The 27566-nt window shown below is 48.5% G+C and overlaps 3 protein-coding genes across 4 annotated transcripts; 2 read left to right on the top strand and 1 right to left on the bottom strand.

The window, feature by feature from the left end:
* The first annotated feature begins 12537 nt into the window (after nt 1–12537).
* Nucleotides 12538–17336, top strand: LOC120708057 (wall-associated receptor kinase 3-like). Of its 2 annotated transcripts, XM_039993160.1 has the most exons (6): nt 12821–13003; nt 13086–13430; nt 13674–13761; nt 14579–15107; nt 15667–15822; nt 15929–17325. In XM_039993160.1, exons 1-6 carry the CDS (start codon nt 12966–12968, stop codon nt 17176–17178), a joined length of 2406 nt encoding a protein of 801 aa, XP_039849094.1. In that variant the 5' UTR covers nt 12821–12965; the 3' UTR covers nt 17179–17325. The 2 variants fall into 2 exon arrangements, with proteins under 2 accessions (XP_039849086.1, XP_039849094.1); XM_039993152.1 differs by having other exon boundaries at nt 12538–13430; nt 15929–17336.
* Nucleotides 17337–18937: 1601 nt separating this feature from the next.
* Nucleotides 18938–21125, top strand: LOC120708037 (protein PIN-LIKES 2-like). Its single transcript, XM_039993129.1, has 2 exons — nt 18938–19109; nt 19375–21125. The coding sequence occupies exon 2, from the start codon at nt 19546–19548 to the stop codon at nt 20887–20889; it is 1344 nt and encodes a 447-aa protein (XP_039849063.1). The 5' UTR covers nt 18938–19109; nt 19375–19545; the 3' UTR covers nt 20890–21125.
* Nucleotides 21126–22360: 1235 nt separating this feature from the next.
* LOC120708048 (receptor kinase-like protein Xa21) lies at nt 22361–26744 on the bottom strand. The gene is made up of 3 exons (XM_039993141.1): nt 26384–26744; nt 25561–26226; nt 22361–22766 (listed from the first exon to the last, which is right to left on the bottom strand). The coding sequence occupies exons 1-3, from the start codon at nt 26615–26617 to the stop codon at nt 22614–22616; spliced, it is 1053 nt and encodes a 350-aa protein (XP_039849075.1). The 5' UTR covers nt 26618–26744; the 3' UTR covers nt 22361–22613.
* Between the last annotated feature and the right edge of the window lie 822 nt (nt 26745–27566).

The following is a 27566-nucleotide window of genomic DNA, read 5'->3' as shown; positions in this document are numbered from 1 at the left end:
CAAGGGAGATGAAGGCAAAATGGCCAGGTGAGCCCAAACAATCCCCTTTTTCTCGTTTTTATTTACCACAACGATTCGCCACCACGGCACGAATCCCCTGCATTGAATGTGGTAGATTTCGCTGTTGCTGACGGATGGGCCCCGTGACCGCGGAGTCTCCGACGCGCGCACTCGGCCATAACTACGGCACGGTAACCGATGGGCGCGGCGTGACTGTCGCGCTGTTCCATCCATCAGCCGCCGCCCACGCCGCTTCGTCTACCTGAGGTAGTCGCCTGAAAAGGCGTGCCCGTACTGCACCGCACAAACTGGGCCACGTGGCCCATGACCAACGGAAGATCCGCGCACACGACCAGCGACTCCGCGCCGCTTGCGAACCGTGACGGAATATTCCTTTCGGGGGCTCTTCACCCTCGAGGGAACCTTATTCCGAGGCCTTACTGATCAGGGGTTCTTAGCCTGGCCCGTCGAGGGTTCGACAGGCGCCCCAGATCGCCAGAGTCAGGGACTGCATGGACGTGCCGTACAAGCTAACCTCGAACACGGAGTTCGAGACGTCCTACGCAGTGTTCAAGGCCAGTCGAGGGTGCCTAGTAGGGGGATCCCATCGAGGGAGAGCATCGAGCCCTCGGACCCTATCGATTGGGTCTGAGCCCCACCTAGCGAACCTTTGCGAGCGCTTTATATGACGTGTCCACAGACCACGAGCCGACCCTTATCGAACGGGGCACGGACGTCCACTTGAACTACCCGATAACAACTCACTGAAGCAGCCATAGCTCGCGGCCTGGGCATGGGTAGCATGGTGCGCTTCACCCCTCCTCCCTGTGGAAGGGCGACGAGGGCCGTAATAAAAGTCGAGGGTTCCTCGAACGCCCTTACATAGGCCGGGGCTCGGGGGCTCCTCGCACACCGCGGCTCAGGCCGCACCGTCGAATGGATCGACGACCGTCGATTACGAAATTCCATGTGTTTAACCAAAACCCCCACTCTTGACACGCGCCTGCCAGATGGTTCAGCCAGACACTGGGTCGTTGTACCAGCATGAAAAACGCCGAGGCCGGCTGAAAGGAGTGCCGATGCCGGCTGAAAAAGACACTGGACGGCCACCTCAGTGAAGCAACCAAGCAGGACGACGTTTATAGCCCTTGGACGAGTGCCAACACTCCTCCAAGGCCTCGGGGGCTACACCCGCGAGTGCGCTGACGCGCCCCCACAGAGGAAACTTCACACATTCGAGGACCAAAATCCCCGGCAAGGGTGGTGCCCACCCATATACTTTCGGTCGTCCTCTCCGCAAAGGAGAAGGAGACTTCATTGATCTTTGTGAACAAAGATTACAAAGGGTTACCGGCTTAAAGCCATCGAAAAGTACAAACACATTGCCACCTACGTGGCAATTTTCCCTGTCTTGTGGAGGAGCGAGCACTGATGAAGAGCATCGAGTCCTTGGCCAGAGCGATGGCCAGGCTGCTCGGGATTGCATGGAGCAGCCCCCAGACCGCACGGGTCTAGCGGAATGCCCTCCTCGCAAGCTTTCTTCTAGCATCTCATCCACCGAAGACCCTACGGGGGGTCAAGCTGGCGGACATCACCCTCCACACCCTCTCCCCGAGAGCGACATTGTCGCCAGGAGGGACGATGCGAAGAACGGCCACCAAAACTGGCACCAACGCCATGGTCAGGCGTCTCAACCCCCCTTCAGACTACGGGACATCGCAGAAGCAGGACCCCACGGGCCCAATGCTCTTCTGCTAATCCCACTGAAGCTAAGGGATGGTGCGCATGCCCTCTCCGGCTTTCTCCCGCCTCTCGCAAGCATTCTTCTAGCATCAAAGCCTAAAAAAGCCAGGCCACCCCATCTGGGGGCCGGTCGTGAAAGGCAAAGGAAAACATTACGAGACTTAAGCGATGCTAGAAGTAAGAGCAGGGAAGTTGAAGTGGAAAGGGAGTCCCATGATACCTATTTATAGTTGCGTCGGGCGCCAAGCTTCAAGCCTGTCGAAGGGCGAAGGCTTGGACCGCCCGTGACGGCGCGGCTCCCCACGAGCGAAAGATACCCTCAGTTATCGTGCTGAGACATGACGGGACAAAACAAAGCAAAGCCGACTGCCCTCGAACGGCACATCGCAAGGCGACCAGGGAAAGCGGGGCCAAGACCCTGAGCACGGGACAGCGCGACAAAAGCACCGGCTGCAGAGCAGATGGCGCCATCGTGGCCCTGGCCCGCTCAGCACGCTGACGCGTCTCGTCCCTGGAACAGAACAAAAAGGGGCGCGCACCTCGGAGTATTCTCTCCACAGACGCACTACCCCGACCGACGAGTTGTCACATCCGCCGGGCCGGCACCCAGGTGCACCTAGCGGGAGCGCAGCACCGATCGATCACGTCAAGGGATAAAATCGCCGAAATACCCTTTGACCGAATCCCCTGATTCGACCAAAGCCTCGGGGGCTACTGTCGGCGACCACGATTAGGGGCACCCTAATCGGGGTACTAAAATCACCCTAAAAACACAAACACATAATTAGGCAACTGAGCCCACGAAGGCCTACGCCCTCCTTCCAATCTGGAAGAAGGGAAAGGACTCAAAGAAGCCCAGCACACGGCCCATCCGCATCCCCCTCAGACCCGCGGGGTGATCTCCGTCTCGCTCGAGGGCTCCCATCGAGACCCTCGACCGCGCCCCGCATCTCCGCCTCGCTCGAGGGTAGCGAACCTACCCTCGAGCGGAGCGAATCATCTCCGTCTCGCTCGAGGCCACCCCTCAGCGAAGAGGACAAACGGCCCTTCCACTCACCCGCCCGTCGTACGGAGGCATTAAATGTCAACCACTCCTCCACAGCGCCCAGGTCAGACGGCATCAGCCCGCCATTCCCCCCAGTAGCTATGACCGGAGTCCCGTCCGCCAACTCCGGTCACTGCTCCGCCATGCCGGACGCTGTGGCAACACTGTTGGAACCTGCGACGCTGTACGAGACATGCTCGGCACAGCTCCCGTTACTATTCTGCCAACTCCTGCTGTCCTGACTCCACCACACCACACCAACGGCCCCGGATCCGTCCCCTGCTCGGGAAGGGTTCCGGCGTCGCCACGTGTCCCCCAAGGAGGGACGCTCAGCACTCGCAGCCATAGGCCCGGACCTCCCCCCTCGAGGGGGTCCGGGACCTCCACGTGACCCCCGGACCCTCTTAGCACACGCGCTAGCACTCCATCCAGGGGAGCCCGGGACCGCCACTTGCCCCACCACTGCTGGCGCACATATATATGCAAGACCCTGGCCTGCAGGGCCCGTGGAACACCGCCACGCACACCTGGAAGACGATACGCCCTACAGCGACGACCATGCCGCCTGCTGGGGCTGTCAAGACGCCGGCGCGACCTCCGCAAGGCCGAGGACGATGCCCAGGACAACTGCCACGCCCGACGCCATGTCCCACAGTGTACTTCCCACAGTGCTCGACCACTGCACCCCCGCGATTCGGGGAAAAGACGACGACTTCCACGATCCCCTGTGCATGTACACCGTCCCTCCTTGTGTCTATAAAAGGAGGAGGCGGGCTTCCTTTAGGGGGGTCGCGATTAGATCCATTCGATAGAACGCAACACTCAGCACCACTGAGCCTCCGATATTGGCACACGCCTCAATTAGCTCTTTCTCTAGCAGAGACTTGGGAGCTTCCCTCCCTCTCTCGCCTCGCATGTACCCCCTACTACAGGCACCTCCGGTGAAAGATAATACAGTGCCCTCGCACACCTCCTTTGCTGGACGTACGACCCCGCGGCCGGAACCAGGATAAACCCGTGTGTTACTGTGTTGCCTCTTGCATCAACATCTGGGACGAGGAAACACGCAGCAACATTACTAGTTGGGTCCCTTGCTCGGACAGGCAGCTAGCTTGCTTGCTTGCTTGCCCAGTACTAGTCCATTTAATCAACCAATAAGTATCATCTGTATTTACTGAAAAACAATATAAAATACTGAATGAAAACAAAAGCCAAAACAAGGGCATTAATAATTAGAACAACTGTGTCGTTCTATCATCAATCAGATTAGGATTAGATTACATCATTAAGAATAAACAAGAAGTATTAGATCCTCCCAAAAATATTTGGATAACCAAACTAGGAATTTTTTCAAAAAGTCATATTCATCAATCTGAGATGAACCACATCTAATTATTAGCTTCTTTCAGCAAGGGAACACCGTATTTCACAAGGACTTTAAAGTTAAAAAAGATAAAAGGACTTTAAAGTTAAAAAAGATAAAAGAGTAGCTGCTGCAAAATTTCTTCCTTCAAGCGGACTCCTTCAAATCTGGAAGCACCTCGAAATGAAAACAAAAATTTAGATAAGAATGTGATGTGAAATCTTAACTACACCAATGAAGAAAGTGTACTGGTTACTACTGCTGACATCTGAATATATTCATTCAGAGTTGAGAATATAGACAACAAGATCAATAGAATAAATTATTACCAAGGTTTGACAAAGTGTACTGGTTACTACTGCTGACATCTGGATATAGTCATTCAGAGTTGAGAATATAGACAACAAGATCAATAGAATAAATTATTAACAAGGTTTGACAAAGCCAACTGATTTTCAGTATACAAAAATTACAGATATGACACGAATACTATTTTCAGTAGATTAACTTGCTATGCAGTGAAGGCGATTAGAGGTCACCGCAATAGAGAAGTTAACTAGCTACAAGATTTCTCTCATGTTCATAGTAGGGCAACATAAGCAACTCTGCTGCATAACAGATGTTCATCCATTTACTGTGATCAAGCCAGGTTTTAGACAGTTTTGTAAAAAGTAAATGACAAGAGTATTCAAGAAGAAAATACCTATTAGCATTTATACTAACTGACCCTCATCATGACTAATATCACCTTCTGCAATCTTGAAGTTAGTATGACCTGAAATAAGATGAAGAGATCAACATATATTTTAGAATTACAATCTTGAACAAGCATGTTACAAAAAACAATTAACATAAGGTTACTGCTCTCAACTAGTCCCGGAGGAAAATTAATGCTTCTACATTCTTGCTTGTCAACTGGCTTCTATAGTCGCTAATAACTCTCCCACTAGTAGAGAATGCCGACTCAAAAGCTACTGCAAAATTGTATTGACGCAAAAATCAACACACTGCAATCCAAGGGCAAGTGTTCGCCAAGCTCCGAAAAGTCAACCAAGCGTGCGAGTTAATTTGACCTGCAATTGACAAGGGATAAACAAAAGTTAAATCTGAGAGCGTATCAGCTGAGATTCCGAATATCTCTCGCACAAACGTATCGGCAAGCTCTGCGGATAGAGAAAACGACAAAAGAATATTAAATGCAGGTGCGGGATAAATAGGCGCGTCGGCAGATCAGCCAATGCGGGAAACGACAAAATCAGCTCGAATGAGCCGATTGCACGTGCGTAACAAGATCAAAGCTACGAATGTGCAACTTAGATAATGTTACTCGATATTGCTTGAAATAGATCTAAATCAGCCTTTATGATAATGTAATAATATCGCAAAGCCTATAGCCGATTTAACGTGTTTCGAAGCAGATAGATATGATAATGGCCAAAAACACAGAAAAAGCCTACAAATCTAGCTGATATCGATAAATTGTGAATAAATCTAAACAAGAAAACAGCGATGTGCCCGAATTCAAAGCCTAGACAAATTCGATAACTTTTGAATAGATCTGAACGAAGCCACAGCGATACGCTCGGAAGCTAAAGCTCAGATATACTCGGTAAAACGAAAACTTACCAGCAAATCAAGTCGCTCGAATGCGAGACATCCTTGATCAGCTTGAAAGAACTCGCCGAAAAAGAAAATAGCGAAGTCGCCGACAGGAAAAGTAAAGTGCAAGGAAATTATAAAAATTTATTGTATTGGATGTGCATCAACTTTTTTCGGTCTCGTACATCTAATATATATAGCCCAACGCTAACAAGTCCTAGCCGATTACGGCAAACACATTACTTGACTAAAAAATAAAGATTTCCTAAAATAAACTATACTAAAAATTATAACCGAATCATCAGAATCCTAGTCGAATCAAACTCTTTCCTTTTCTCTGATTCATCGGCAAGGTTTCGATCGGCCGGTTACCAAAACGTGCATATCAGCATCTTCTTGGAATATTCCTTCGGCCCGTCGACTGCGACTCAGATTCTGCCACTGTGCATGTTTTGGTTTCTTTCAAATCGGCAACCTCTTCTTCACAACATTACCTTCCTTGACACGTGTCAAAAAACGGTGTCAACAAATAGATCCCTTGCCATGCGCGAGAGTACAGGGTATTTAGTAGAGTGCATCATCCACCACTGTAGAATGTCCAAATACTTTTGCCATTGACAACATTGGATTAGTCAATGTACCCTAGGCCCTGCACAAGCTAGAATCTCAATAACTCATTTCTTTGCCAGGCTGTGCTGATTGCATTTGTTTTGTATATGGTTTTCATCACTGTAAATGCTTATGAAACATAACTTGATAGTTAGCTCTAGATATCTACCAAGTTCAGCGACAATACAAGTAATTTTTTTCACAACATTGTATAGGAAGTTATGCATACATGAGTGAAAGCCAAAGGATGTGTTAATAAATTAATATTGCAAGAAGTAATCAACTAAACATTGACTAATCATCAGGGCAAACAGCAAAGGATTTATGCAGCTAAAAATTTAAGGAACTGCTTACACTTCTTGGTGAGGTCAAGTTGGCTGAAGTAGAATCTGAGTTGGGTGAACTCGCCCTCCTATTTGCGATCCCAAATGTTGATCCAATCCAGCACCACCCGGTTGAACTGCAGGGTCCAATTCGTCGAAGGGTCCCCCCCCCCTCCTCTTCCCCATCCTCCAGCACCATCGTGGAGGAATGCCAGCCGAATAAAGTTGGCTCCGTCTGCCGCCTCCATTTGGCGCAACCCAACGGCATTGGAGAAGTGGCCGGGTGATGCGGCACAGCGTCACGCTGGCGGACCAGCTTGTCGCGGTGGGGCTGCCGCCGGCGGTGGGGGCGGCGGGATCGTGCAACCTCCGCGACCTGCTCAAGCTCCGCGACAAGGACGACCTCGCGGCGGGGCGCCGGGCAGTGGTCACGCTTGCCTCCGCCATGACCGCCGAGAGGCAGGCCTCGCTGCGCCGCCCTCGTTGTCCACCGCGGCCCACACCCTCCTCGGCATCATCTGGGACGACCAGCAGCCTCCTGCTGCCCGCACCGAGCACGACAGCCTCCCCGCCGGCACCGGTGTTAGCGCCCGCCGAGGCCGCCCCTTCTCCTACAGCGCTGGAGCATGGAGGACGACGTCGACACCTTCTGGCCCCGGGCCCCTTACCCAACCATCCCTCGGCTCGGGCGGTGGCGCTGCCGGCACCTCGTCCGGCGAAATGCGCTCGCCGACGGCCGACCGCCAGTCTCAGTCAACTCTCCCCTTCCATGCCCTGTTCTTGTGCTGCTGCTGCTATTGTAGAAGATGGTCGAGCTGGAGGTAGAAGATGAAGCTAACGAGTGGAACCCACCTGGCAGCGAGAGGAGCTGCAGGACCCAGCTGTCGGAGAGAGAGAAGATAGGAGGAGATTAGGGGCATGGAGGACATTTCGCATCCACCTACTGACTGTGCGCCACCGTGTCGTACCGTCGTGGCGTGCCACGTAGGCAATTGTGGTAAAACTGAAGGAGCCGCGAGACAAGAGTGGTAAATATATATGTGTCATTTTAAGAGTGCTAATCGGACGAGTGTCATCCGATATAATGGTAAATATGTAAAAAAAACTAAGTGCGAGGGGTTGCATGATTTCTTGCGGGTCTTGAGGGTTTTCTCTGTTGTCCGCGGGTTTTGGTGGGGTGGGATGTATTGGGCCACGGAAGTTTTGTAGCTGGACGGCATGAGCCACAACTGTGCTTTTTTTTTTTTTGCGGGGCGGCTTTGCCTACCCATTTAAGAGCCCACCCCTGCAAGCTGAGTTAGAACGCTGATCAGACTAGGGCCCAGGATAACGGGCCCTTTTGCTAGGAGCTTTGCCATGCCAGGCTGGCAACGCAGACCCGCACGGCAGACATGCAGCCGCGTAGAGCCCACCCCATTCCTGCGCTCTGACCTGGCTCGTGGTGATGCTTTCGCGCATCCGGCCTAGCCGTGGCTGGTTGCCTGCTTTCTTCCTCCCCCCTCGCCTGCGTGCCGTCGCTCGCCACACGGCTGCGGTCTCAAGCACCACTAGGCAGCAGCCAAATCAGCTCTTGGCTCGCGCCGTTGCGGCTGCCACCTCTCCCTCCGGCCCCCCGGTACCATCATTTTGTCCCCTGACCGACCACCCGTAGCCGCCTCCGTGACCAGCAAAGCAAGCTAAGAGCCCTTTCCCGCCTTTCATCAGTGGAGAGATCATCCACGGAAACAGGTCTGGAATAGACCTGCTTGACAAATGACAAAGAAGCGAGGCCGGCCAAAGCCCAAGGAGACCAAAGCGCCTATCAAGCACCTGCGATTGATATGTGATAACCTCTGAGATTAAACTTGACGCCGAAAATAGGACAAAAATCAATCCGTGATACCCTACATACATCCAATTGGTACGTTTTCTAATCACTTTTTCCCCAAAACTGTTTTGGTAGCAGCAGTGCAGCGCGCATATATAAAATATATGGGAGCTGCTCCAAGTTATCACATAAAGAAAATCACGAAACAAAGGATAAATCTACTGCTTAGTTCGATTAGAGGCGTTTAGTTTGAAATTCCTATGTTCAGAACATTCGCACAGATCAAGCGTTTAGTTTGACCAATTGGGCAAGGAAAAGCTGACATACTGACATGGAATGGGTTTGATTAATTTTGGGCAAGGATTGTTTTGAGAGCTTTAGCTTCACAGAATTCATGGTAGAGAGATCAAGATGAGGTTTTTGCTAATACGGTGCTGAGCCAATACCGACGTTTGACTTCGCACCAGAGCTTGGTTGGGGTAGGCATGCCTGGCTGGTAGAGGAACCAGCCATGTCAAATTCGGTGCTGACTTGGCCCGTGGAATATCCACTCTATTTCTGTGTTTACAGTTTTTCTTAACCAAATGCAGAACTTAAATAATTTGGGATAACAATTCAATTCCCCCTGATTTGAATCAGATGTCCAGTTCAATTTGCCCTCACCCCATCCGAGATCCAAACGCAGCATACTCATCTTGGCCGACTAACCAAGAACCCCTCCACGCTGCAACCCTGCCCTCCCTCCTTCCTGGCTCGTCGTTCTTGCTCTGGAGCTGCCTCGGCACGTCGCGGAGAGGGAGAGCAGTAGAGCACAGCGCGCCACCAACCTCCCCCTCGTCCATTCTTGGATCAGAACTCCATGCAAGTATTGCCGTGAATCTTACAAAATACGGTTCCGATCCATCACTGTGATCTTTTGCAGTTTATGTTTTCTTTGCTGTCGTGAAAGGGCCTCTAGCCTAGTTGTTAGAGCGTCTGAGTAGCACCTAGCTAGGTCCGTTTTTAAATCATCGTAGGAGCGAATTTATGGAGCTAGTTCTAAAAAAATTCCTCTCGCCTGCATAGCCGGGGTTTAGGAGTTTTCTATACTGGGAGCAGGTTGCTTTTTCTTAATGAAAATGAAAAGTTGTGGCCGATGAAGCTACTAACTTGCTGGCTACCTTGCTGCATTCAGCTACGATGAGGTCAAGGAACAGCACCCGAGCCCCACCAAAGCCCCCCCCCCCCCTCCCCGCGCAAGAGCTATACATCACTCGCGCAATAAAATCTGGATGCATCGTCTGGAGAGCTCGCGGTTCTTCCTCCTTGCTCTTGCGCCGCCGCTTGCCGCCGATTGGGATTAGGGGTTCGGGGTTGGGGGCTGGGGGATGGAGGTGGGGGGGGGGAGCGGCCGGCGGAGAGGTCACGCCGCTGGTCGGGGTGGTGGTCGAGGTCGGCAGTGAGGTTAGGGTTCCGGGATTGCCGGGGTCCGGGAGCTCCAATGGCCGCTGGTGTTAGAAGAGAAGGTAGGGGGGAGAAATCGACAAGCGGTGGGTGGTGGTGTGTGGGCGGGTGGCAAGGCAGCGCGGCGGAGTTAGGGATCTGGATGATATCTGGAGTCAAGTTGAAAGTAGCGACGGTGCATTTTACCCTATCTGCCTATTAGTGATATGTAAGAGACAATCATGCATGAACCGGATATTGATTCGAGAAAGATTAGAACCCTAATGGGCTTTCTGTGTGATGGCTCATTATTAGTGGGGTCTTTATAATGAGAAGTAGGACTAGGGGCGGATCATTCATTTCGCGCTATAAGCCCTAGCCACTGCCGCCTCTCCACCTCACCACGAAACCCTAGCCGAGCACGCGGTGCTAGCACACCGGCGATCGGCGTTCTCGTCCCGTACGTGTGGACTCCGATGAGGCGTTGTTGCGTTACCGTGGTGCCAATCGGTGGGACTATGTGGGACTAGGAGGAGGAACCGCGAGCTGCGATCTGCTTTCTCTTCATCGGCGCGCGACAACGTTGGGGCGAGCTACTCTGTCGGATTGCTTATCCGGCAAGTCCACCAGGGGTAATGCCCGACATTATATTTCAGGTGAAGGATTCTGGAGCCAAGAGGTCGATGGTTACGTGATGACACAAAGATTAGACAGGTTCGGGCCACTAGAGTAGCGTAATACCTTATGTCCTGTTGGTTGCTATATTAGGGCTTGCGGGATGAATGAATGAAGCGGATTGTGTTGCATTGTGTTTCCTATGGATCCCACCATGTCCCATTTATAGTCTAGGAGCCATGAGTTACAAGTAAAGGAAAAGATCTACACGGGTTGTTTACAAGGAAGCCGGTCGGTTAAGATCCCTAGATATCCGGGTATCTATGTCGAGCCTTAATCCTGATCCGCTAAGGACCCTTCTGTCGTCCAGCCGAGTGCCTGTCCGCTGGGTAGTCTAGGCATAGTAGTCGAGCAGGATAGGCACCTGAACTCAGAGACCCTACTCGGCAGGGAGGTACCTAGCTAGATCTACTTCCGTCATACTCCAACTCTACTTCCGATGCGCTGCGATTACATGAGATCCTTGATGAACGCGGTAGAATTAGGAATTATTGCTAGTGTAGCGTTCTGTTTCCTAACACTGCCAAGTTTCAACATATAAGTTCTTCAATGAGACAATGACGGCCGGTGTGCCATGATCTAGATTATTGAACCGAGAAGCCATTCGGTCCATTCCCAATTAAAACCCGGCAGGCTGCAGATCGACCCATATGTGCAATGCAATAGCTTGCTTCGCAGGGCATCTACTACACACTTATTACCATTCATCACTCACATCTATCCACCGGAGTCTGGGCGTAGCTTGACCGCAGCAGCACCGTCCGCGGCCGCTAGGCTTACAAAACTAAGCTGTCGAGGATGTAACGCAGCAGCCAGCAAGTGCCCATTCATGAGATGAAAACAAGCGTTGTTGACCAGTGACCAGAAACCATGCAGCATGGCCATTCAGAATTGAGCGTTCATTTTGAGGAGGACAAAAACGACCGTGCATAGCTGAGCTAGCTTAGCTGGCTCTACTACGTTCAAGTCACGGTGACCATCGCTGCTTTAAACATCATCGCGGGCATGGCATGGTGGGGCTGCTGCTCGTGACGCGCGGTGACCCCGGCGACGACCGTAACAAGTTTAATGAACTGACACTGATGGTTATTAATACGTGGGGGGGGAAGGGGGGGGGGTCGTAACTAACGGGCGTAACTGCCATATGCATCCAGTACCAGCTAGCAACGGTGCTCGTCCCGTACTGCTGCCATCACCAACTCGTAGCACCAAAGAACGCAGCCGCGCGACGATGAGCTCGCGGGCTCGCGGCAATGCTCGCCGGCATGCTGGCTTGTGCTCGTCTGGAGCTGTGCCGCGGGCGCCAGACCTGGCTTCTGGAGTCGCCGCTGCCGGCGACGGAGGAGGGATCTTGTCTGTCCCTTCCAACGCCTCCCTGGCTCATTGCTCCACCCGCTGCGGGGACTCCACGTTCTCCTACTCGTTAGGGACTGCGCCCGGCTGCTTCCGGTTCCGGCAAGGCTTCGAGATCACCTGCGACCACAGCACCCGGCTCCCAGGCTCTTCTGGGCCAATAGCGAAGCCGCTCAAGACGACTGGACTGGAGAAACGCTGCAATTTGCTCTGCTGGAATGAGGACGACACAGCCGTTTGACACTGCAACTTGCTAAACTTTTCTCAAGAGCTCTCCATGATAAAACAGCGCCATGAGGTGCGACCAGCAGGGTCATGCCAATTCGGAACCGAGCGTATTGTCAAGAAATGAGGTGCGGCCAGCAGAGTCATGCCAATTCAGAACTTAGCTAGGTGGCTGTACAGCCACTGTCAGGTCGCTCGCTTAAGCACATCAATGTGGCGAGTGTGGGCCAACTATACTCGTGACGTGCGACGACCCCGGCAGCGACCGTAGCGTCTGATGACCTCAACTAACCTGGTCAACGGGGCACTCGATCCGCTATATTCATCCAGTACCAGTAGGGGCAACAGTGGACCGTACCGGCATCAAGTTAACTCCAACTCCAAGCACCAAGAACACAGCCACGCAACGATGAGCTCTGTCGCGGCAATACTCAGCAGCATGCAGCTCCTGCTGGTGTGCTTGTTGGGAGCTGTGCCGCCGGCGGCGCCGGAGCAGGCTTCTGGAGTCGCGGGCGGCGCAGGAGGAGGGATCTTGTCTGTCCCTTCCAATGCCTCCCTGGCTCACTGCCCCACCCGCTGCGGAAACGTCAGCATTTCCTACCCATTGGGGACCGCGCCCGGCTGCTTCCGGCAAGGCTTCGAGCTCACCTGCGACACCACCACCCGGCCTCCCAGGCTCTTCTGGGCCAATAGCACCACTCAGATCCTTGACGCGGGGGACGTGGCATCCTACGGCTCGGTCTATGGTTTGATCGGCTTCAGCATTACCATGACGCCAGGCACGACCAGCTACACCAGGTCATGGGAGTCGCCTGCCAAGGGCCTCGTCATCGACCCTGGTAACGCCCTGTATGTTGTTGGCTGCAACGTCGAGGTCGTCCTGTTCGATACTGGGACAAACCTCACTCTCGGTTATTGCAGTAATATGTGCCCAGGCGACAAGGCCCTCATGGTTAAAGAGGCGGAAGCTGCGGATGGGGGTTGCAGTGGGGTGGGCTGCTGCACAATGAATAATTTCCCGGCATACATGAGTGGATTTCGATTCACGCTGTCCCGCAGGGACGGCGTCGTAGCACGATCTGCTGAAGAGCCCTCTGTCGTCAAGGTTTTCCTCGCCGAACATTATGAATTTGACACCAGCGACCTTTACTCGAGCTGGATAAATGAAAGTACTCCGCCAGTTTTGGGTATTTTCGCCACGGACCAGCCAAGTTGTGAAATTGCATCTGCAAATAAAGAAACCTATGCATGCAGCGGCGGTAGCTTATGCCAGACAGGGTTTGAAATTTCGGCGAAATTTCGCCGAAATCCGGCGAAAAATTTCGTTTTCGCTACTTACCGGGAAAAAAAATTTCGGTATTTTTCGGAAAATTTCGTTTGAAAATTCAAAATTCAAAAAATTTCGGCCAAAAGTCACCGAAATTCGCCGAAATTTACCGAAATTTCGGAACGAAATTTCGTTTCCGCTAAACACCGGGATTTGCAACGAAAACGAAATGGTTAACCCTGATGCCAGACTGTAAGCCGGGGAGGTTACTACTGCTACTGCAATTCTGACGTACCCGGCAATAACCCCTACATTTTGGATGGCTGCATCGTGACACTGCGACAGCCCACAACCGTCTGTCATGACATCCTATTAGATTATTATATTACAAGGATTAGAACTTTTAAAGGTCGTTGGTCTTGATATATTTATTTACTCGTGCATCAACCCATGCTCTGATAGTTTTTAAGGGATATAAATATTGTAAATTTATAAGAAACTAGGGCGCATATAGCTAATAATCAAAATTGCTTGCTTTTCACTCTCTCGTTTGTTAAAAATTCTAATAGAATACTCATAAAGATACGTACTTAGTAATATATGTTTATTCCATTGTGATATACTTTAGTTAGCAATTATACTATATACTCCCCCCCAGAAAAGTGTAATTCTGGCATTTGGAAAAAAATATATAAAGGAGAAAATGCTAAGAATTGGACAACCTATTGTATAATTAAATTGTCAGATTTGATTTGAATATTCAAATTAGCTTCTATCTATAATTTTTTAGAAAGTGTAGTTAATTCCATGCGCTCGATAAATGGGGGCATAGATGTCATTCCATGACACCAATGATCTATCTGAAAAAAACTAAAATAATTGCACTCTTCTTATTAATTGTCAGTGGCACAACTACGGTTTCGCAAAATTGCAGTTGCAAGTAAGGAAACGATAATGTTGCATTCTGAATACCTTAATCCTTCAATTCATAAAAACACTACGTCTATATTGAATTTAGCAAAAAAAAACTCCCCCCCCTCTTTATTTCACTATAAGTATGAACATACCTTAATTATCAGTGACACCATCTAATTTTTGTACTTCTTTCTGATGCATTCATAATTTTCCCGTATCACTCTTTTCTGGAGCAGGTTACAACCCCCATCCTAAAGGAAATTGTAAGAGGTCATGTGGAAACATGTCCATCCCTTTCCCTTTTGGATTAGAAGAAGGTTGCTTTGCACACCAGAAATTTCAACTTAGTTGCGTGTCGGATAAGTTCCTTGTTCTTGACCGAGGAGATGGCACAAAGTATCAGGTGACCACATTGTTAGTAGATGATGGATACCTGGGTGTAACCAGCATGCTGAATGATTCAAGCAGCAATGACGACGAGGTGGTAGTAGTTCATACCACCAATGGTGACTTTGATTACAGGATCCCAAGAGAAGCCATGAGAAATCTTATAGAGTTCTCCCAAGAATTCGACATCAGGATGAGGTGGGTTGTTGCCAACTTAACATGCAGAACAGCCTCGCATAGGACCACAACTTATGCATGTATCAGCGCCCACAGCCAATGTGTTAATGTCACCCATGGTACACTATATCTAGGGTACCGTTGCAAGTGCTTGAGCGGCTTTGCTGGGAATCCATACGTACAAGATGGCTGTACAGGTCTCTCTCTGACATTAACTGTAGTCTATTTTTGCTATTGTATTTTTTTAATTCAGAACCTTCGGTCTTTCACCATGAATACCTTACCTGCCTTTTCTAGCTTTCTCGTACTGATATATGTCTGCCTTATCCATTGTTTAGCTCCTTACCAAATGCTAGAGAAACAAGAAAATTCTAGATAAGAAGTATTATTCGTTGAGCAATTAACATAGGAATGTATCTCTAACTAACTAGTACTATTTTGCAGAGCCCCATTGCCGTGATTTCAATACCTGACGATGGTTCTCTTCATTCACGTTTATTTAAGGCCTTGTTTAGTTGCGTAAAGATTTGGGTGTAAAACACTGTAGCACTTTCATTTGTATTTGATAATTATTGTCCCGCCATGGGTTAAATAGGCTCAAAAGATTCGTCTCGCAAATTACAATCTAACTGTGTAATTAGTTATTTTATTTAGCTACATTTAATACTTCGTGCATGCGTTGAAACATTCGATGTGATGGGTAATCTTGTAAAGTTTTGGAATTTTGAAGGGAACTAAACAGAGCCTAATTTGCAGACATTGACGAGTGCTTAGAGCCAAATGATTGCAAAGGGGTATGTCATAATACCCCAGGAGGATACAGTTGCACGAGTTGTCCCCATGGTGAAGTGTTTGAGCCAACAAATATGAGAAAATGTGTCAGAGCAACTAAGAGGCAGAATCTTGTTTTAGGTGACTTTATACCCTACATATCTACGTTTCAGATATCCAAATGCAAAATGATCTAGCTGTAGAAAATTAATGGCATTGGATACATGATGCAATGTTCTGTGTGTAGGTATTGAAATTGGAATTGGTATTGGCTTTGGCACCATAATTTTTGCACTATGTGGAAGTGCAACTACACTCGCTGGCAACTGGAAGCAACACAAACAGAAGAGAATTCGAAGAGCATACTTCAGGAAAAATCAAGGCCTCTTGTTGGAGCAACTAATCTCAGATGAAAGCACCACAAACAAAACAAAGATATTCTCCTTAGAGGAACTAGAGAAAGCGACCAACAACTTCGATGCTACCCGTGTGCTTGGTCGTGGAGGACATGGTACAGTTTATAAAGGAATTTTATCAAATCAAAATGTGGTAGCAATTAAAAGATCCAAACTTGTGGAGCAAAGTGAGATAGACCAATTTATCAATGAGGTTGCTATTTTGTCTCAAATAATCCACCGCAATGTGGTGAAACTTTTTGGTTGCTGCTTGGAAACAGAGGTGCCCTTGCTCGTATATGAGTTCATATCCAATGGCACGCTATATGACCTCCTTCGTGACAATGTCAATGATAAATGCTTATTGTCATGGGATGATCGCATTAGGGTCGCTGTAGAGGCATCAGGGGCACTTGCTTATTTGCATTCAGCTGCTGCAATACCAATTTATCATAGAGATGTGAAATCTTCCAACATACTCTTAGATGCCACCTTCACCACAAAGGTTTCTGACTTTGGTGCTTCAAGATCTGTTTCCCTTGACGAGACTCATGTGGTGACCATTGTCCAAGGAACATTTGGCTACTTAGATCCAGAATATTACTACACAAGCCAACTAACTGAGAAGAGTGATGTGTACAGTTTTGGGGTGATACTTGTGGAGCTTCTAACAAGAAAGAAGCCAATTTTCATCAATGATTCTGGTATGAAACAAAGCTTGTCTCATTACTTCGTTGAAGGACTTCAGGAAGGCGCTCTTATGGAAATAATAGATCCACAAATTGTGGAAGAAGCTGAGAAAGGAGAAATTGATGATATTGCTTCACTCACACAAGCATGCTTGAAGACCAAAGGAGCAGAGAGACCAACTATGAAAGAAGTTGAGATGAGATTGCAGTTCATAAGAACTAAGAGGCTCAGGAAAATACATCATTTACCAAGAAATAATGGTGAGATTGAGCATTCTTTGTGCCCACAAGATAGAAACTCTGATGCACAGCTTCATCTTGTAAATGCTACTACCCCATTGCCTTCTGAAGAGACCTCTCGCGGCTACAGTCTAGAGAAAGAATTTGCATCCTCAATCAGTTTGCCACGCTAACTATAGCATACACATGGTCAATAACAGAGGCAAGTGCTATATTGGAAACACCTGAGTTGCTGCATATTTTCCACAAAGAAATCTGTAATATTGTTCCCTTTATACTGGAGTATGCTATTTGGTTGCAATATATATACATTTGGTCAACTTTTGTCCAAGCTTAGAATTTGTGATGCATATGTTCGCTAAGATACCCTTGACCGTTGTGTTTGGGCTTCGGGGATTTGCATGGCAGGCCATCTCTCACTTCTGCTATGCTTGTGTTATCTGTGATGGATATGCCTGCGAGGTGTTCAGAATTTAAGAACACATTCCGCCACTAGTCTGGTTGGGTGATGACAACTAGTGAGGCCATTTCCGATCTTATGCGGGCCGTTAGAATGCTGATCAGACAAAAGCCCAGGATCACGGGCCTTTTTGTTAGCAGCTTTGCCATGCCAGGCCGGCACCGCAGACCCACACACTAGAGTACATCGCAGCGGCGCAGAGCCCACCCGTGCGCTCCGACCTGGCCCGTGGCGATGCTTTCACGCACCGGGCCTGGTCGTGGCTGGTTCGTCCCGTCCGTTCGTTCTGTGCCCCCTCGCCGGCGCGCCGGCGTAGGTCTCCCGCTGTCGCTCGAAAGACAGCGGCGATCTCAGCAGCCAAATCAGCTCTTGGCTCGGACGAAGCGACGGGCGCCACCTTGGCCTCCGGGAGACCGGATCGACCACTCGTAGCCGCCTCCGTGACCAGCAAAGTAAGAGCCCTTTCTTGCATCTCATCAGTAGAGAGATCATCCGCGCAAACAGGCCTGGAATTGACCTGCTCGACAAATGACAAGAAGCCAGGCCGGCCAAAGCCCAAGGAGACCAAAGCGCCAATCAAGCACCTGCAATTGATATGTGGTAACCTCTGAGATTAAACTTGACGCCCACCCAAAGACTGGATAAAAATCAATCCGTGATACCATACTTATATCCAATCGGCAATCACTTTTCCCACAAATTGTTTTCATAGCAGCACACACATATCAAAAATATCATATTCATATACGGGTGCTGCTCTAAGTTATTCCACCGAGAAAATCACAAACGAAAAAAATGTTTCAAAACTCATGCCTAGCTATATCAAACATCCAGAGCTGCTCCGCCGTCACCAGGCCCTCTGTCTAGTTTGACGAATTGGGCAAGGGAAAAGGTGACTCAAAATGAGTTTGATGAACTGGGCAAGGTTTATTGTGATAGCTTTAAAGTTTCAAGAGTTCATAGTGGGGAGATCAGCACGAGATTTTTGTCTGATACGACGCTGAATTGCGGAGCGAATTACAAACGTTTGACTTCGCACTCGAGCTTGCTTGCTTGTAGCCATGGTGTGCTGACTTGGGTGGCCCACGTGAAAGATCCACTCTATTGCCGTATTCATAGTTTTTTCTCAACAAAATACAAAATTTAAATTAATTTGGGATAACAGTTCAGTCCCCCTTGATTTGAATCCGAGGTCCGATTCGATTCGCCCTCCCCCATCCGAGATCCAAACACAGCCTACTCATCTTGGCCGAGTAACATGGGAGGAGCAACGGAATCATCACCGATCTGATTCTGATCGGGGCCACATGCTTATCTTCTGTCCCCATCACATTCACAGCCCCAAAATTCACGTGGCTTCTGGAGGAAAAAAAAAATCGGCAGATCACATCGCGCCTCTGACTGGGTCGCTTACCGCTGGGCCCCACCCCAGCAATTATCAACAAAGCCATGGGAAATACCAAGCCCACCCCTCAATGACCAAGAGGGCAAGAACCCCTGCACGCCGCAACTCTGCCCTCTCTCTCTCTCTCTTCCTTCTCGGCTCGCCGTTCTCGCTCCGGAGCTGCCTCGGCGCGTCGCGGAGAGGGAGAGCACAGCGCGCCACCTACCTCCCTCTCGTCCATTCCCGGATCCAAACTGCGTGTGAGTATTGCCGTGAATCTTGCAGAGTCCGGTTCCGTCGCCGTGATCTTTTGCCGTTTCTGATTTTCTTGCGGATTGATTGCCTGAATCTTGCCGAGACCTGAAATTTGAGAGTAGGAAGCTTAGAACATGAGTTGATTACTGAGTGCTTTGCGAGATCCCCACCGGTTCCTGGCTAGATTTATCCTTACCTGCTAGTAATTTTGTATAATGTCGTTTCGTAGTTTTCTCCGTTGCTGAATCATTTCCATTAATTGGTATGCAGAAATATCAGGCTTTTGCATCTGATTGGGCGCTGTACCTGCGCGAGAAAGATAGTTTGGTTGCACAGACAAAAAGGGGAGTATTTTTCAGAGTTTAAAATAGGGGAATATCTGTTTTGAGAACTGAAGTGGGAGAAAGGCAGGAAGCTTTACCAGCGGCAGTGTTTTGGTCAATGGACCCGCAGGTGACCTTCCATGGCGACTGGGTGTCGGCCGTGGCGCCGCTGATGAAGCTGCTGTGCCTGACGGTCATCGGCCTGCTCCTCGCCAACCCGCGGGTCCAGGTCGTGCCCAGGGCTACCTTCAAGCTCCTGAGCAAGCTCGTCTTCGCGCTCCTCCTCCCCTGCCTGATCTTCGTCCACCTCGGCAAGTCGGTCACCATTCATAACGTCCTGCGCTGGTGGTTCATCCCGGTCAACGTGCTCATCAGCACTGTGATCGGGTGCTTTCTTGGGTACATAGTGGCCCTGATCTGCCGCCCGCCGCCACACTTGTTCCGGTTCACGGTGATCATGACTGGGTTTGGTAACACAGGGAATCTCCCAATTGCGATCATTGGATCGGTCTGCCATACCAGTGATCACCCGTTTGGTCCTGCATGTGACACCAAGGGCATCGCTTATGTCTCATTTGCACAGTGGGTTGCAGTTATTCTTGTCTACACTTTGGTTTACCACATGATGGAGCCACCTATGCAGTTCTATGAGATTGTTGGTGAGGGTAATGAGATACAGGAAGAACCTGAGCAGATTAGCAACTACAGCAGGTCTCTGCTTCATGAGGCTGAATGGCCAGGGATGGTTGATAAAGTAACAGAGCACTCGAAGACACCGTTCATCGCCAGAGTTTTCATGAGCATTTCAGGTTCCTCACAGAACACGTTTCCTGATATTGATTTTACTGAAGAGGGAACTTCTGGTGCTGGACCAAGCAGTCCTAAGTCGCTCAGATGTTTGGCAGAGCCAAGAGTGGTCAGAAGGATCAGGGTTGTAGCTGAAAAGACTCCAATTCAGCACGTCCTTCAGCCACCGACAATTGCCTCTTTACTTGCCATTATCATCGGCATGGTTCCTGTCTTGAAAAATTTTGTTTTTGGGGTTGATGCACCACTCTCATTCTTCACTGATAGTTTGGATATCCTAGCTGCTGCAGTCGTTCCCTCAGTGATGTTAATTCTAGGAGGCATGCTTGCGGAAGGCCCAAAGGATAATGCCTTGGGCATCAGGACTATCGTCGGTATAATTGTGGCAAGGCTTTTGGTGCTCCCATGCATTGGCATTGGTGTTGTGACGCTAGCAGACAAATTGAATCTACTTGTTGAGCAAGACCGTATGTACCGCTTTGTTCTTTCGCTTCAGTACTCCATGCCTAGCGCTATCCTGCTTGGAGCAATTGCCAGCCTCAGAGGATATGGTGTTAAGGAAGCATCTGCTCTTCTATTCTGGCAGCATATTTGCGCAGTGTTCTCTCTTTCTCTCTACCTGATCGTATACTTCAAGTTGATGTCTTTCATTTGAAGACAATGGCCATCCATCCTAATCTGGCATATATATAGCAACCATCTTGGGGGTAATGATGGCTTGGAAAAGGAGTACTAGAAGAATTTTTTTTTCAGCCTTGTCTCGTATCAGTGAAAAGTGTTTATAGTTTGGTAGTTATCTATATTTCAATTACATGTATTGTTTGAGAACAGGATATACATTTATTGTCTGTTCATTTTGGTCAATATATTGCTGTGAGTTTCATGATACTATTGCAGCATAAAAATTATTGCCTGGATAATATTTAATAGAACTATATAGTAGTGAATTACATTTTTGCCTGATTCATTTTTCTTGTGAAAGACTGAAAACCATCAGGAGATCTTGCTATATGACAACAATGGTGTGATTTATCTATGGTTCTGGGAGCCATCCTCCCAACCTGTAGATAGATTAGCCTTTTTGCCCCAGAGGAGCGAAGTTCCTGTCCGTAGTAGCATGGGAGATTTCTCTAGTTTTCTTTTGATTAAGTTGCGATAATACATGCGCTGGTTGCAATTGTTTGTGCAGCATCATGATTATCAGAAGCATGCTGTACTTCATCTTATTTTCTTTGAAAAAATGGATTGGAACTCGAAAATTATATATGTGTATACAGTTTCGACCTTCAAAGGTTCCAACATTATTTCTTTGCAGTGCTGCAGGTGTTCTGATTTGTGTAATATTGTATCATATAACACTTAGTGTTTCTCGGAGAACAGGTTTATGCAAATAACAAAAAGAAAAAGAATTTTTTCGTCAGTTGTTTTAACATATCACTGGAAAGTTTACCAGGGATTCTGGAATATTTATATTAGACAACTCCGCTGACAAGTAAATATTGTATTTTCTTTTGAAAGGTTTGCTTCAAGTTCACCAAGCATGGTCCAATCTCTAGAAGAAACTTGTCATTTTTGTGCATTGGGCCTTCAAAATCATATAAGGATGACACAGGTCAACATTCAGGACATGCTGCAATGGCTTCCTAAGGTATGAAACCTCGGAGATTGTTGCAGCTAAGATCCAAGTGATTGAGTTGACCAAGGTTCCCCAAGTTGGATGGTATAGCACCCTCAAAATTGTTGTGGCTGAGGTTCAGCATCTGAAGCTGTTGAAGGCCATGGAGCCTGACAGGCCATGGCCCGATGGCCGCCGAGGTGCAGCTCCATGACACGCCTCTGATGCTTCCAGGAGCACAGGACGCGGTCCCGCTGACAGAACGGGGTGGTGGCGTTCCACGAGCCCAGGGCTCAGTGCCGGTCGCCGGCGCGAATTGCCCTCTTGAAATCGAGCAGCGGGAGCATGTCACCGCTAGCCGTATTTCTCTGCACTCCTATTATGAAAATTGGCGTGCGAAGGTTGAAAAGAAAGAGGTCACTTGTGGGATGACTAGATCCTAATGCAGGGCTGCTAGTTTGATCCGTCAAATAACATGGCCTAACAAGAGTTTCAAGGTTTATGCAAATATAGCAAACAAGAAACGCTTTTCGTGTCATTAACATATACCAGGAAGGTGTACCACAAAAATGAGATTATGGGATCTTTACATCAGAGCAATCAGCTCACAGTGAATTACATGTATTTCTCATGTGAGGTTCGCTTCTAGTCTACCGTAGCGCAGTGAGATTGCTGGAGCAAACTTGTGATCTACACGTACTGAACCTTGAAACGACTATTACTGGATGGTGGAGCTCGATATTGTGCACATACAGAATGATTTCCTAAGGTATGATACCTTTAATTTTGTTGTCGCTAAGATCCAGGTGCTGGAGTAGACCAAGGTCTCCCAAATTGGATGGTATATCACCTTCGAGATTGTTGTGACTAAGATCCATCACTGTGAGCTGTTGGAGATTCCCCAAGGTACGTGGTATTTTGCCGTTGAGACTGTTGTTAGCAATGTCGAGCACTTCCAAGTTAGTAAGATTCCCAATAGATGGTGGAATTGCCCCAGCGAAATTGTTTGCCTCTGTAAGGATCACCGGGGTGTCCGACCCTATAGGGGGAGGGGGTGAATAGGGTCGCTAATCGCTTTCTATTCTAGGACTCAATCTATTTGCATGAGATAATCCTAACATATCCTACACATGCTAGTTATGACTAAGGTTTATATATGCTACTCTCTACTTACCCCTAAAAGACTTGCAACTTATAGCCAATCCTAATCAAACTAACTAGGAAAGTAAAGGCATGCAAGATAGAGTAAATGCGGAAACGTAATACGGTAAGTAAAGAGGTGAGGGGGAGAATATGCAAACTCCCGTGAAGACACCAAGGCACATGATTTAACGTGGTTCGGTTAGGACACCAAGTCCCTCCCTACATCCACGGCCACTTGTCCAACAAGAACAAGTGTGATGCCGAGTCTCTTCGCTTGATCACCGTCTTGCGTTTGCCACCAAGGCTTTCGGCAATCAAAGGCTAAGTGGTGCCAAGTCACCAAGACAAGGCCACCGCCACCGTCTCTCTTGAAGCGTCACCAACGACACCGTCTTCACTATCGTAGCTTTTCACCAAGAAGGGTCTCCTTCCCCGCACAAAGTGTCGTTGCCGCTCCACACCAAGTCGGAGGGTCACACGACGAGTACACAAGATGCTTGCCGCAGCAAGGCTTTCACTCAAGCTTACTCTCTCAAGAGCTAAGCCTAACCAAGCACTAAGCACTCTCACAAGTGTGCTTAAGCCTATATGATGTACAATGATGTTCTATGGTGGTTGGAGGTGTTCTTCAAGTGTAGTAGGCTTCAGCAACTCCAGCACACACCAAATGAGGCGTGGGGTGGCATATATATAGCCCAAACCCCCCAAACTAGCCGTTGGAGGAAAGCTGACAGAAAAAGCTGTAACGCCGGTTAATCCGATGCTCCTCCAATGGCCATCGTCGGTTCAACCGGTGAAGGTAATCTGCCCACTTGAAAAACTAGCCGTTAGTTGTACGGGCAATTAACCGACGTACCGTCGGTTTAACCGGTGAATGTAACTGTCCCATGATTCCTGAAAAGCTAACTCTCTGGACAATTACACCGACGTTCACTTTGTCTTCATCGCTGGTTTAACCGGTGCCTGTAAAACTCCAGCTGTTTCTTCGGCCTCCAAGTCCATTACACCGGTGAGTGTAAAACACCCAATGCCGGTTAATCCGGTGCCAAACCCTAGCTCGCAGCTCCTGTGTTCATTGCACCGATGAGTGCAATTTGCTCATCATCGGTTTAACCGGTGATAGCAAATTGTCTTCGTTTTGATCTTTTCGACTTGGATTTCTTCACGATCTCTTCAATTCTTGTCCTTTGGACCGAAAAGGTTTCAGGGCGCTGCGCTGAGACCCGCGAGGGGCGGAACCACCGTAGGTGCGGCCCTTCGGGCCTAGCTACGCCTATCTTCTCTTTGTTATCACTTGAACCTAAAAGACTGAGAATGATCTGATAGAATTAGCCGGGCTTAAACATTAGAGGCTAATAACCCAAAATCTTAACATAACCTAGTTCATGACAAATCAATCTAATGCGGAATAAATTAGTAATCATTATACCAGCGTTAGCAGTTGCAGCAGCCATTTACGCCTGATCCGTAGAGGAAGTAGGCGTTCTTGTCGGTGTAGAAGATGCAGCAGCGAATCGGCATCCTTCGGGCGCCAAACGGGAGTGATTGGCCTTCCAAACCCCTCCAGTGCCCTTAGCGATCAGACTAGCGGTGGCTAGGGTTTTAGAATGACGTGAATGGGTGTTTAAGGTGCTAACCACGACCTTATATTTATAGGCACTGTGGGGCTGGGGGCCAGCCTCTGGAAACGGGCCTAATGGACCTGCTAATCATAGCCCATTAGGGTTTTATCATTAGGTTTCCTTAATCGCGTTTAGATGGTTTAAACGCTTCCTTAATAGTGAAGATCACAATATATCTTAACTGAAATATTTCCAACATGATCATCTTAACAATCATATTAGTCCAAGTATTGTGTGTGTCATCAATCGCCAAAACATTATATTGAAATATGACATGAGAGGTCATTTTCGCTACAGCCTCCAGATTCAAATATTCTAAATTCGTTATCTTTTCAAACCTTCCTTCAATTGTACCAGCAAGATCGTTACCAGCTAGCGATAAGTATGTTAGGCCATGAAGGTTCCCTATGCTTGGGGGGACTGTTCCAGAGAGGTGGTTTTGTTCCAATGAGAAATATTGAAGATTAACAGACATGTTTCCAACTGAACTCGGTATCCCTCCCTGTAGCTGATTATCGTATAGTGAAATAAATGTTAGAAGAGTACAATTTCCCATTTCATGTAAGAATTCCAAACTTTCATCGCTGCTTGCTTCAATCATGTTTTCCTCGAGGTTAAGAAAATACAATTTTGAAAGCTTGCCGAAAGAATGAGGAATTGGACCAGAGAAATTGTTACGTGATAAAAGTATATCCTCTATGTTTGAGGAGTTGCCTATGGATGCTGGGATGTGACCATCAAACATGTTGCTACGTAAATCAAGCGATCGGAGATTAGGGAGCGCGTCACAAATGTTTGGCGGCAACACTCCTAGCATGTTCTGACCCCAGGATAGACCCAGTAGAGAGGACAGATTAAGCAGGGATTGAGGTATGCCGCCTGATAAACTATTTTCACCCAGAGACAGAATCGACAAGTTCAATAATTTTCCAAGCTCAGCGGGGATACTTCCTGACAGACTATTATTTCCTAGATCGAGTTGTTCTAGGTGAGTCATATTGCCGAGGGATGGTGGGATGGTTCCTGTGAGTCTATTCCCGTATAGGTTTAAAACTAAGAGATCATCAGAAAGTAAGCCAACTTTAGAGTGGAGTTCACCGACTAGGGAGTTCATAGAGAGGTCAAGTATACGAAGTCTGGAGCAGTTGACAATTCCATCAGGAATAGCATCGCGCAACGAGTTCCAGCTCAGATCAAGGACCTCCAGTTTGCCGAGACGGCCCAGAGGAGGCAAGCGGCCGGAGAAGCTGTTTATGGACAGGTTCAGCGTCCTCAAAGACGTGAGATTTCCAAGAGAGGAGGTGATTTCACCTTTGAGGCCCTGGCCTGCAAGTTCCAGTGATGTGATCACACGCCCCCGGTGCGCCCGGCCGCATGTGATCCCCGCCCACCTGTACAAGGGGTTGCTTGTGTTCCACGAGGCCAGGGCTCCATTTGGGTCGCTGTTGATGGCCCTCTTGAAATCCAGCAGCGAGAGCATGTCGCCGTCGCCGGCGTGGTCGTCCTGTGAGCCATGGGTGTTGCCGAGTCCATGGCAGAGAAGCAGCAACACAAGCAACACAAGCATCTCCCACTTGTCGCGCCGAACAGAGCTTTGGGAGGTTTCTAAAACCTGTGAAACCAAATCCGCGAGCACAGACGGGTCAAGACGAATAAATCAAGAAACCGAAAGAAAGAAAGAAAGAAAGAAAGAAGAAGAAAATCGAAGAGCTGTGCCCGGGGTAAATTGAACGAAAGGAACAACCATTCCTGGGACAAGAGATCCGCACCTGCTTTGGTTTATTTGATATCCGGCAACACTCGAACTGTATCTCCTCTATTTTTCGGCCGAGCGAGAAGACAAAGTATGCGTGCCCGCTGCAAATAATGGGATGCTTGCTTGCTAGCTCGCCCGAAGGCTCGAGTCGCCACCATATATTGCTGTTTCTTCGTGCTTGTTGCATCATCGCACTTTCCAGTCGCCCAATCACACCGCTTTTGCATGCAGCGGCGACTTGACCCATAGTCTTGGTAAGCTTTTGCTTTTTGCTTTTTTTGAAAAACTGGGGTCACTTTTGGGCACATAGTGGCCCTGATCTGCCGCCCGCCACCACATTTTTTCCGGTTCACGGTGGTCATCGGGGGTCTCAGTCCGCCATACCAATGGTCACCAGTTTGGTCCTGCTCCTGCGTGCGACACCAAGGGCATTGCTTATGTCTCATTTGCTCAGTGGGTTGCGGTTATTCTTGTGTGCACTTTGGTCTACCACATGATGCCACCTATGCAGTTCTATGAGATTGTTGGTGACCTGAGCAGATCAGCGACTACGGTAGGTCTCTGCTTCGCGAGGCGGAATGGACAGGGATGGTTGATAAAGTAACAGGAGCACTCAAAGACACCATTCATCGCCAGAGTTTTCATGAGCATTTCAGGTTCCTCGCAGAATACCATGGTGAGCTTCGTTCACCTCAGGAGCTCGATATCGAGGTGCCAAGCATGAACTAGTGGCGGAGTCAGGATTTTGAAGTTGGGTATCCCCGTTTTCAAATCAAAACAAAATGCTCAATCGCTCATAATGGAGCCTACCCGTATTTTGGACTCTTAAAGTTCATCAACTGATTTCATTTTCAATTTACAATATACGGTAACGACGAAAACACTAGCTAAATACATTAAGCAAGAAAAACGAGCTTTTCTCAATTTGTACTCCACCGTTCGATGCCGGCCTGGTGCCCTTGTGCCCACAGCCGTGCCAACAATTGGCTGTAGTAGGTCTCTTGCCGGTTTGGATAGTTAAGGAACTGAAGTGAACGTTTTTATAGTTTTTTTTAAAGATCCTGAACCTTAGGCTCTGTTTAGTTCCCAAAAAAATTTCTACAGTACCCGTCACATCGAATTTTTGGACACACGCATGGAGCATTAAATGTAATTGAAAAAATAACTAATTATACAGTTTAACTGATTAGCACGAG

Source organism: Panicum virgatum, chromosome 1K (assembly GCF_016808335.1).
Source record: "Panicum virgatum strain AP13 chromosome 1K, P.virgatum_v5, whole genome shotgun sequence".
In the NCBI taxonomy this organism is placed as follows: domain Eukaryota; kingdom Viridiplantae; phylum Streptophyta; class Magnoliopsida; order Poales; family Poaceae; genus Panicum; species Panicum virgatum.
Note: the sequence above shows the minus strand (reverse complement) of the source record. Positions and strands in the feature narration are given on the sequence as shown.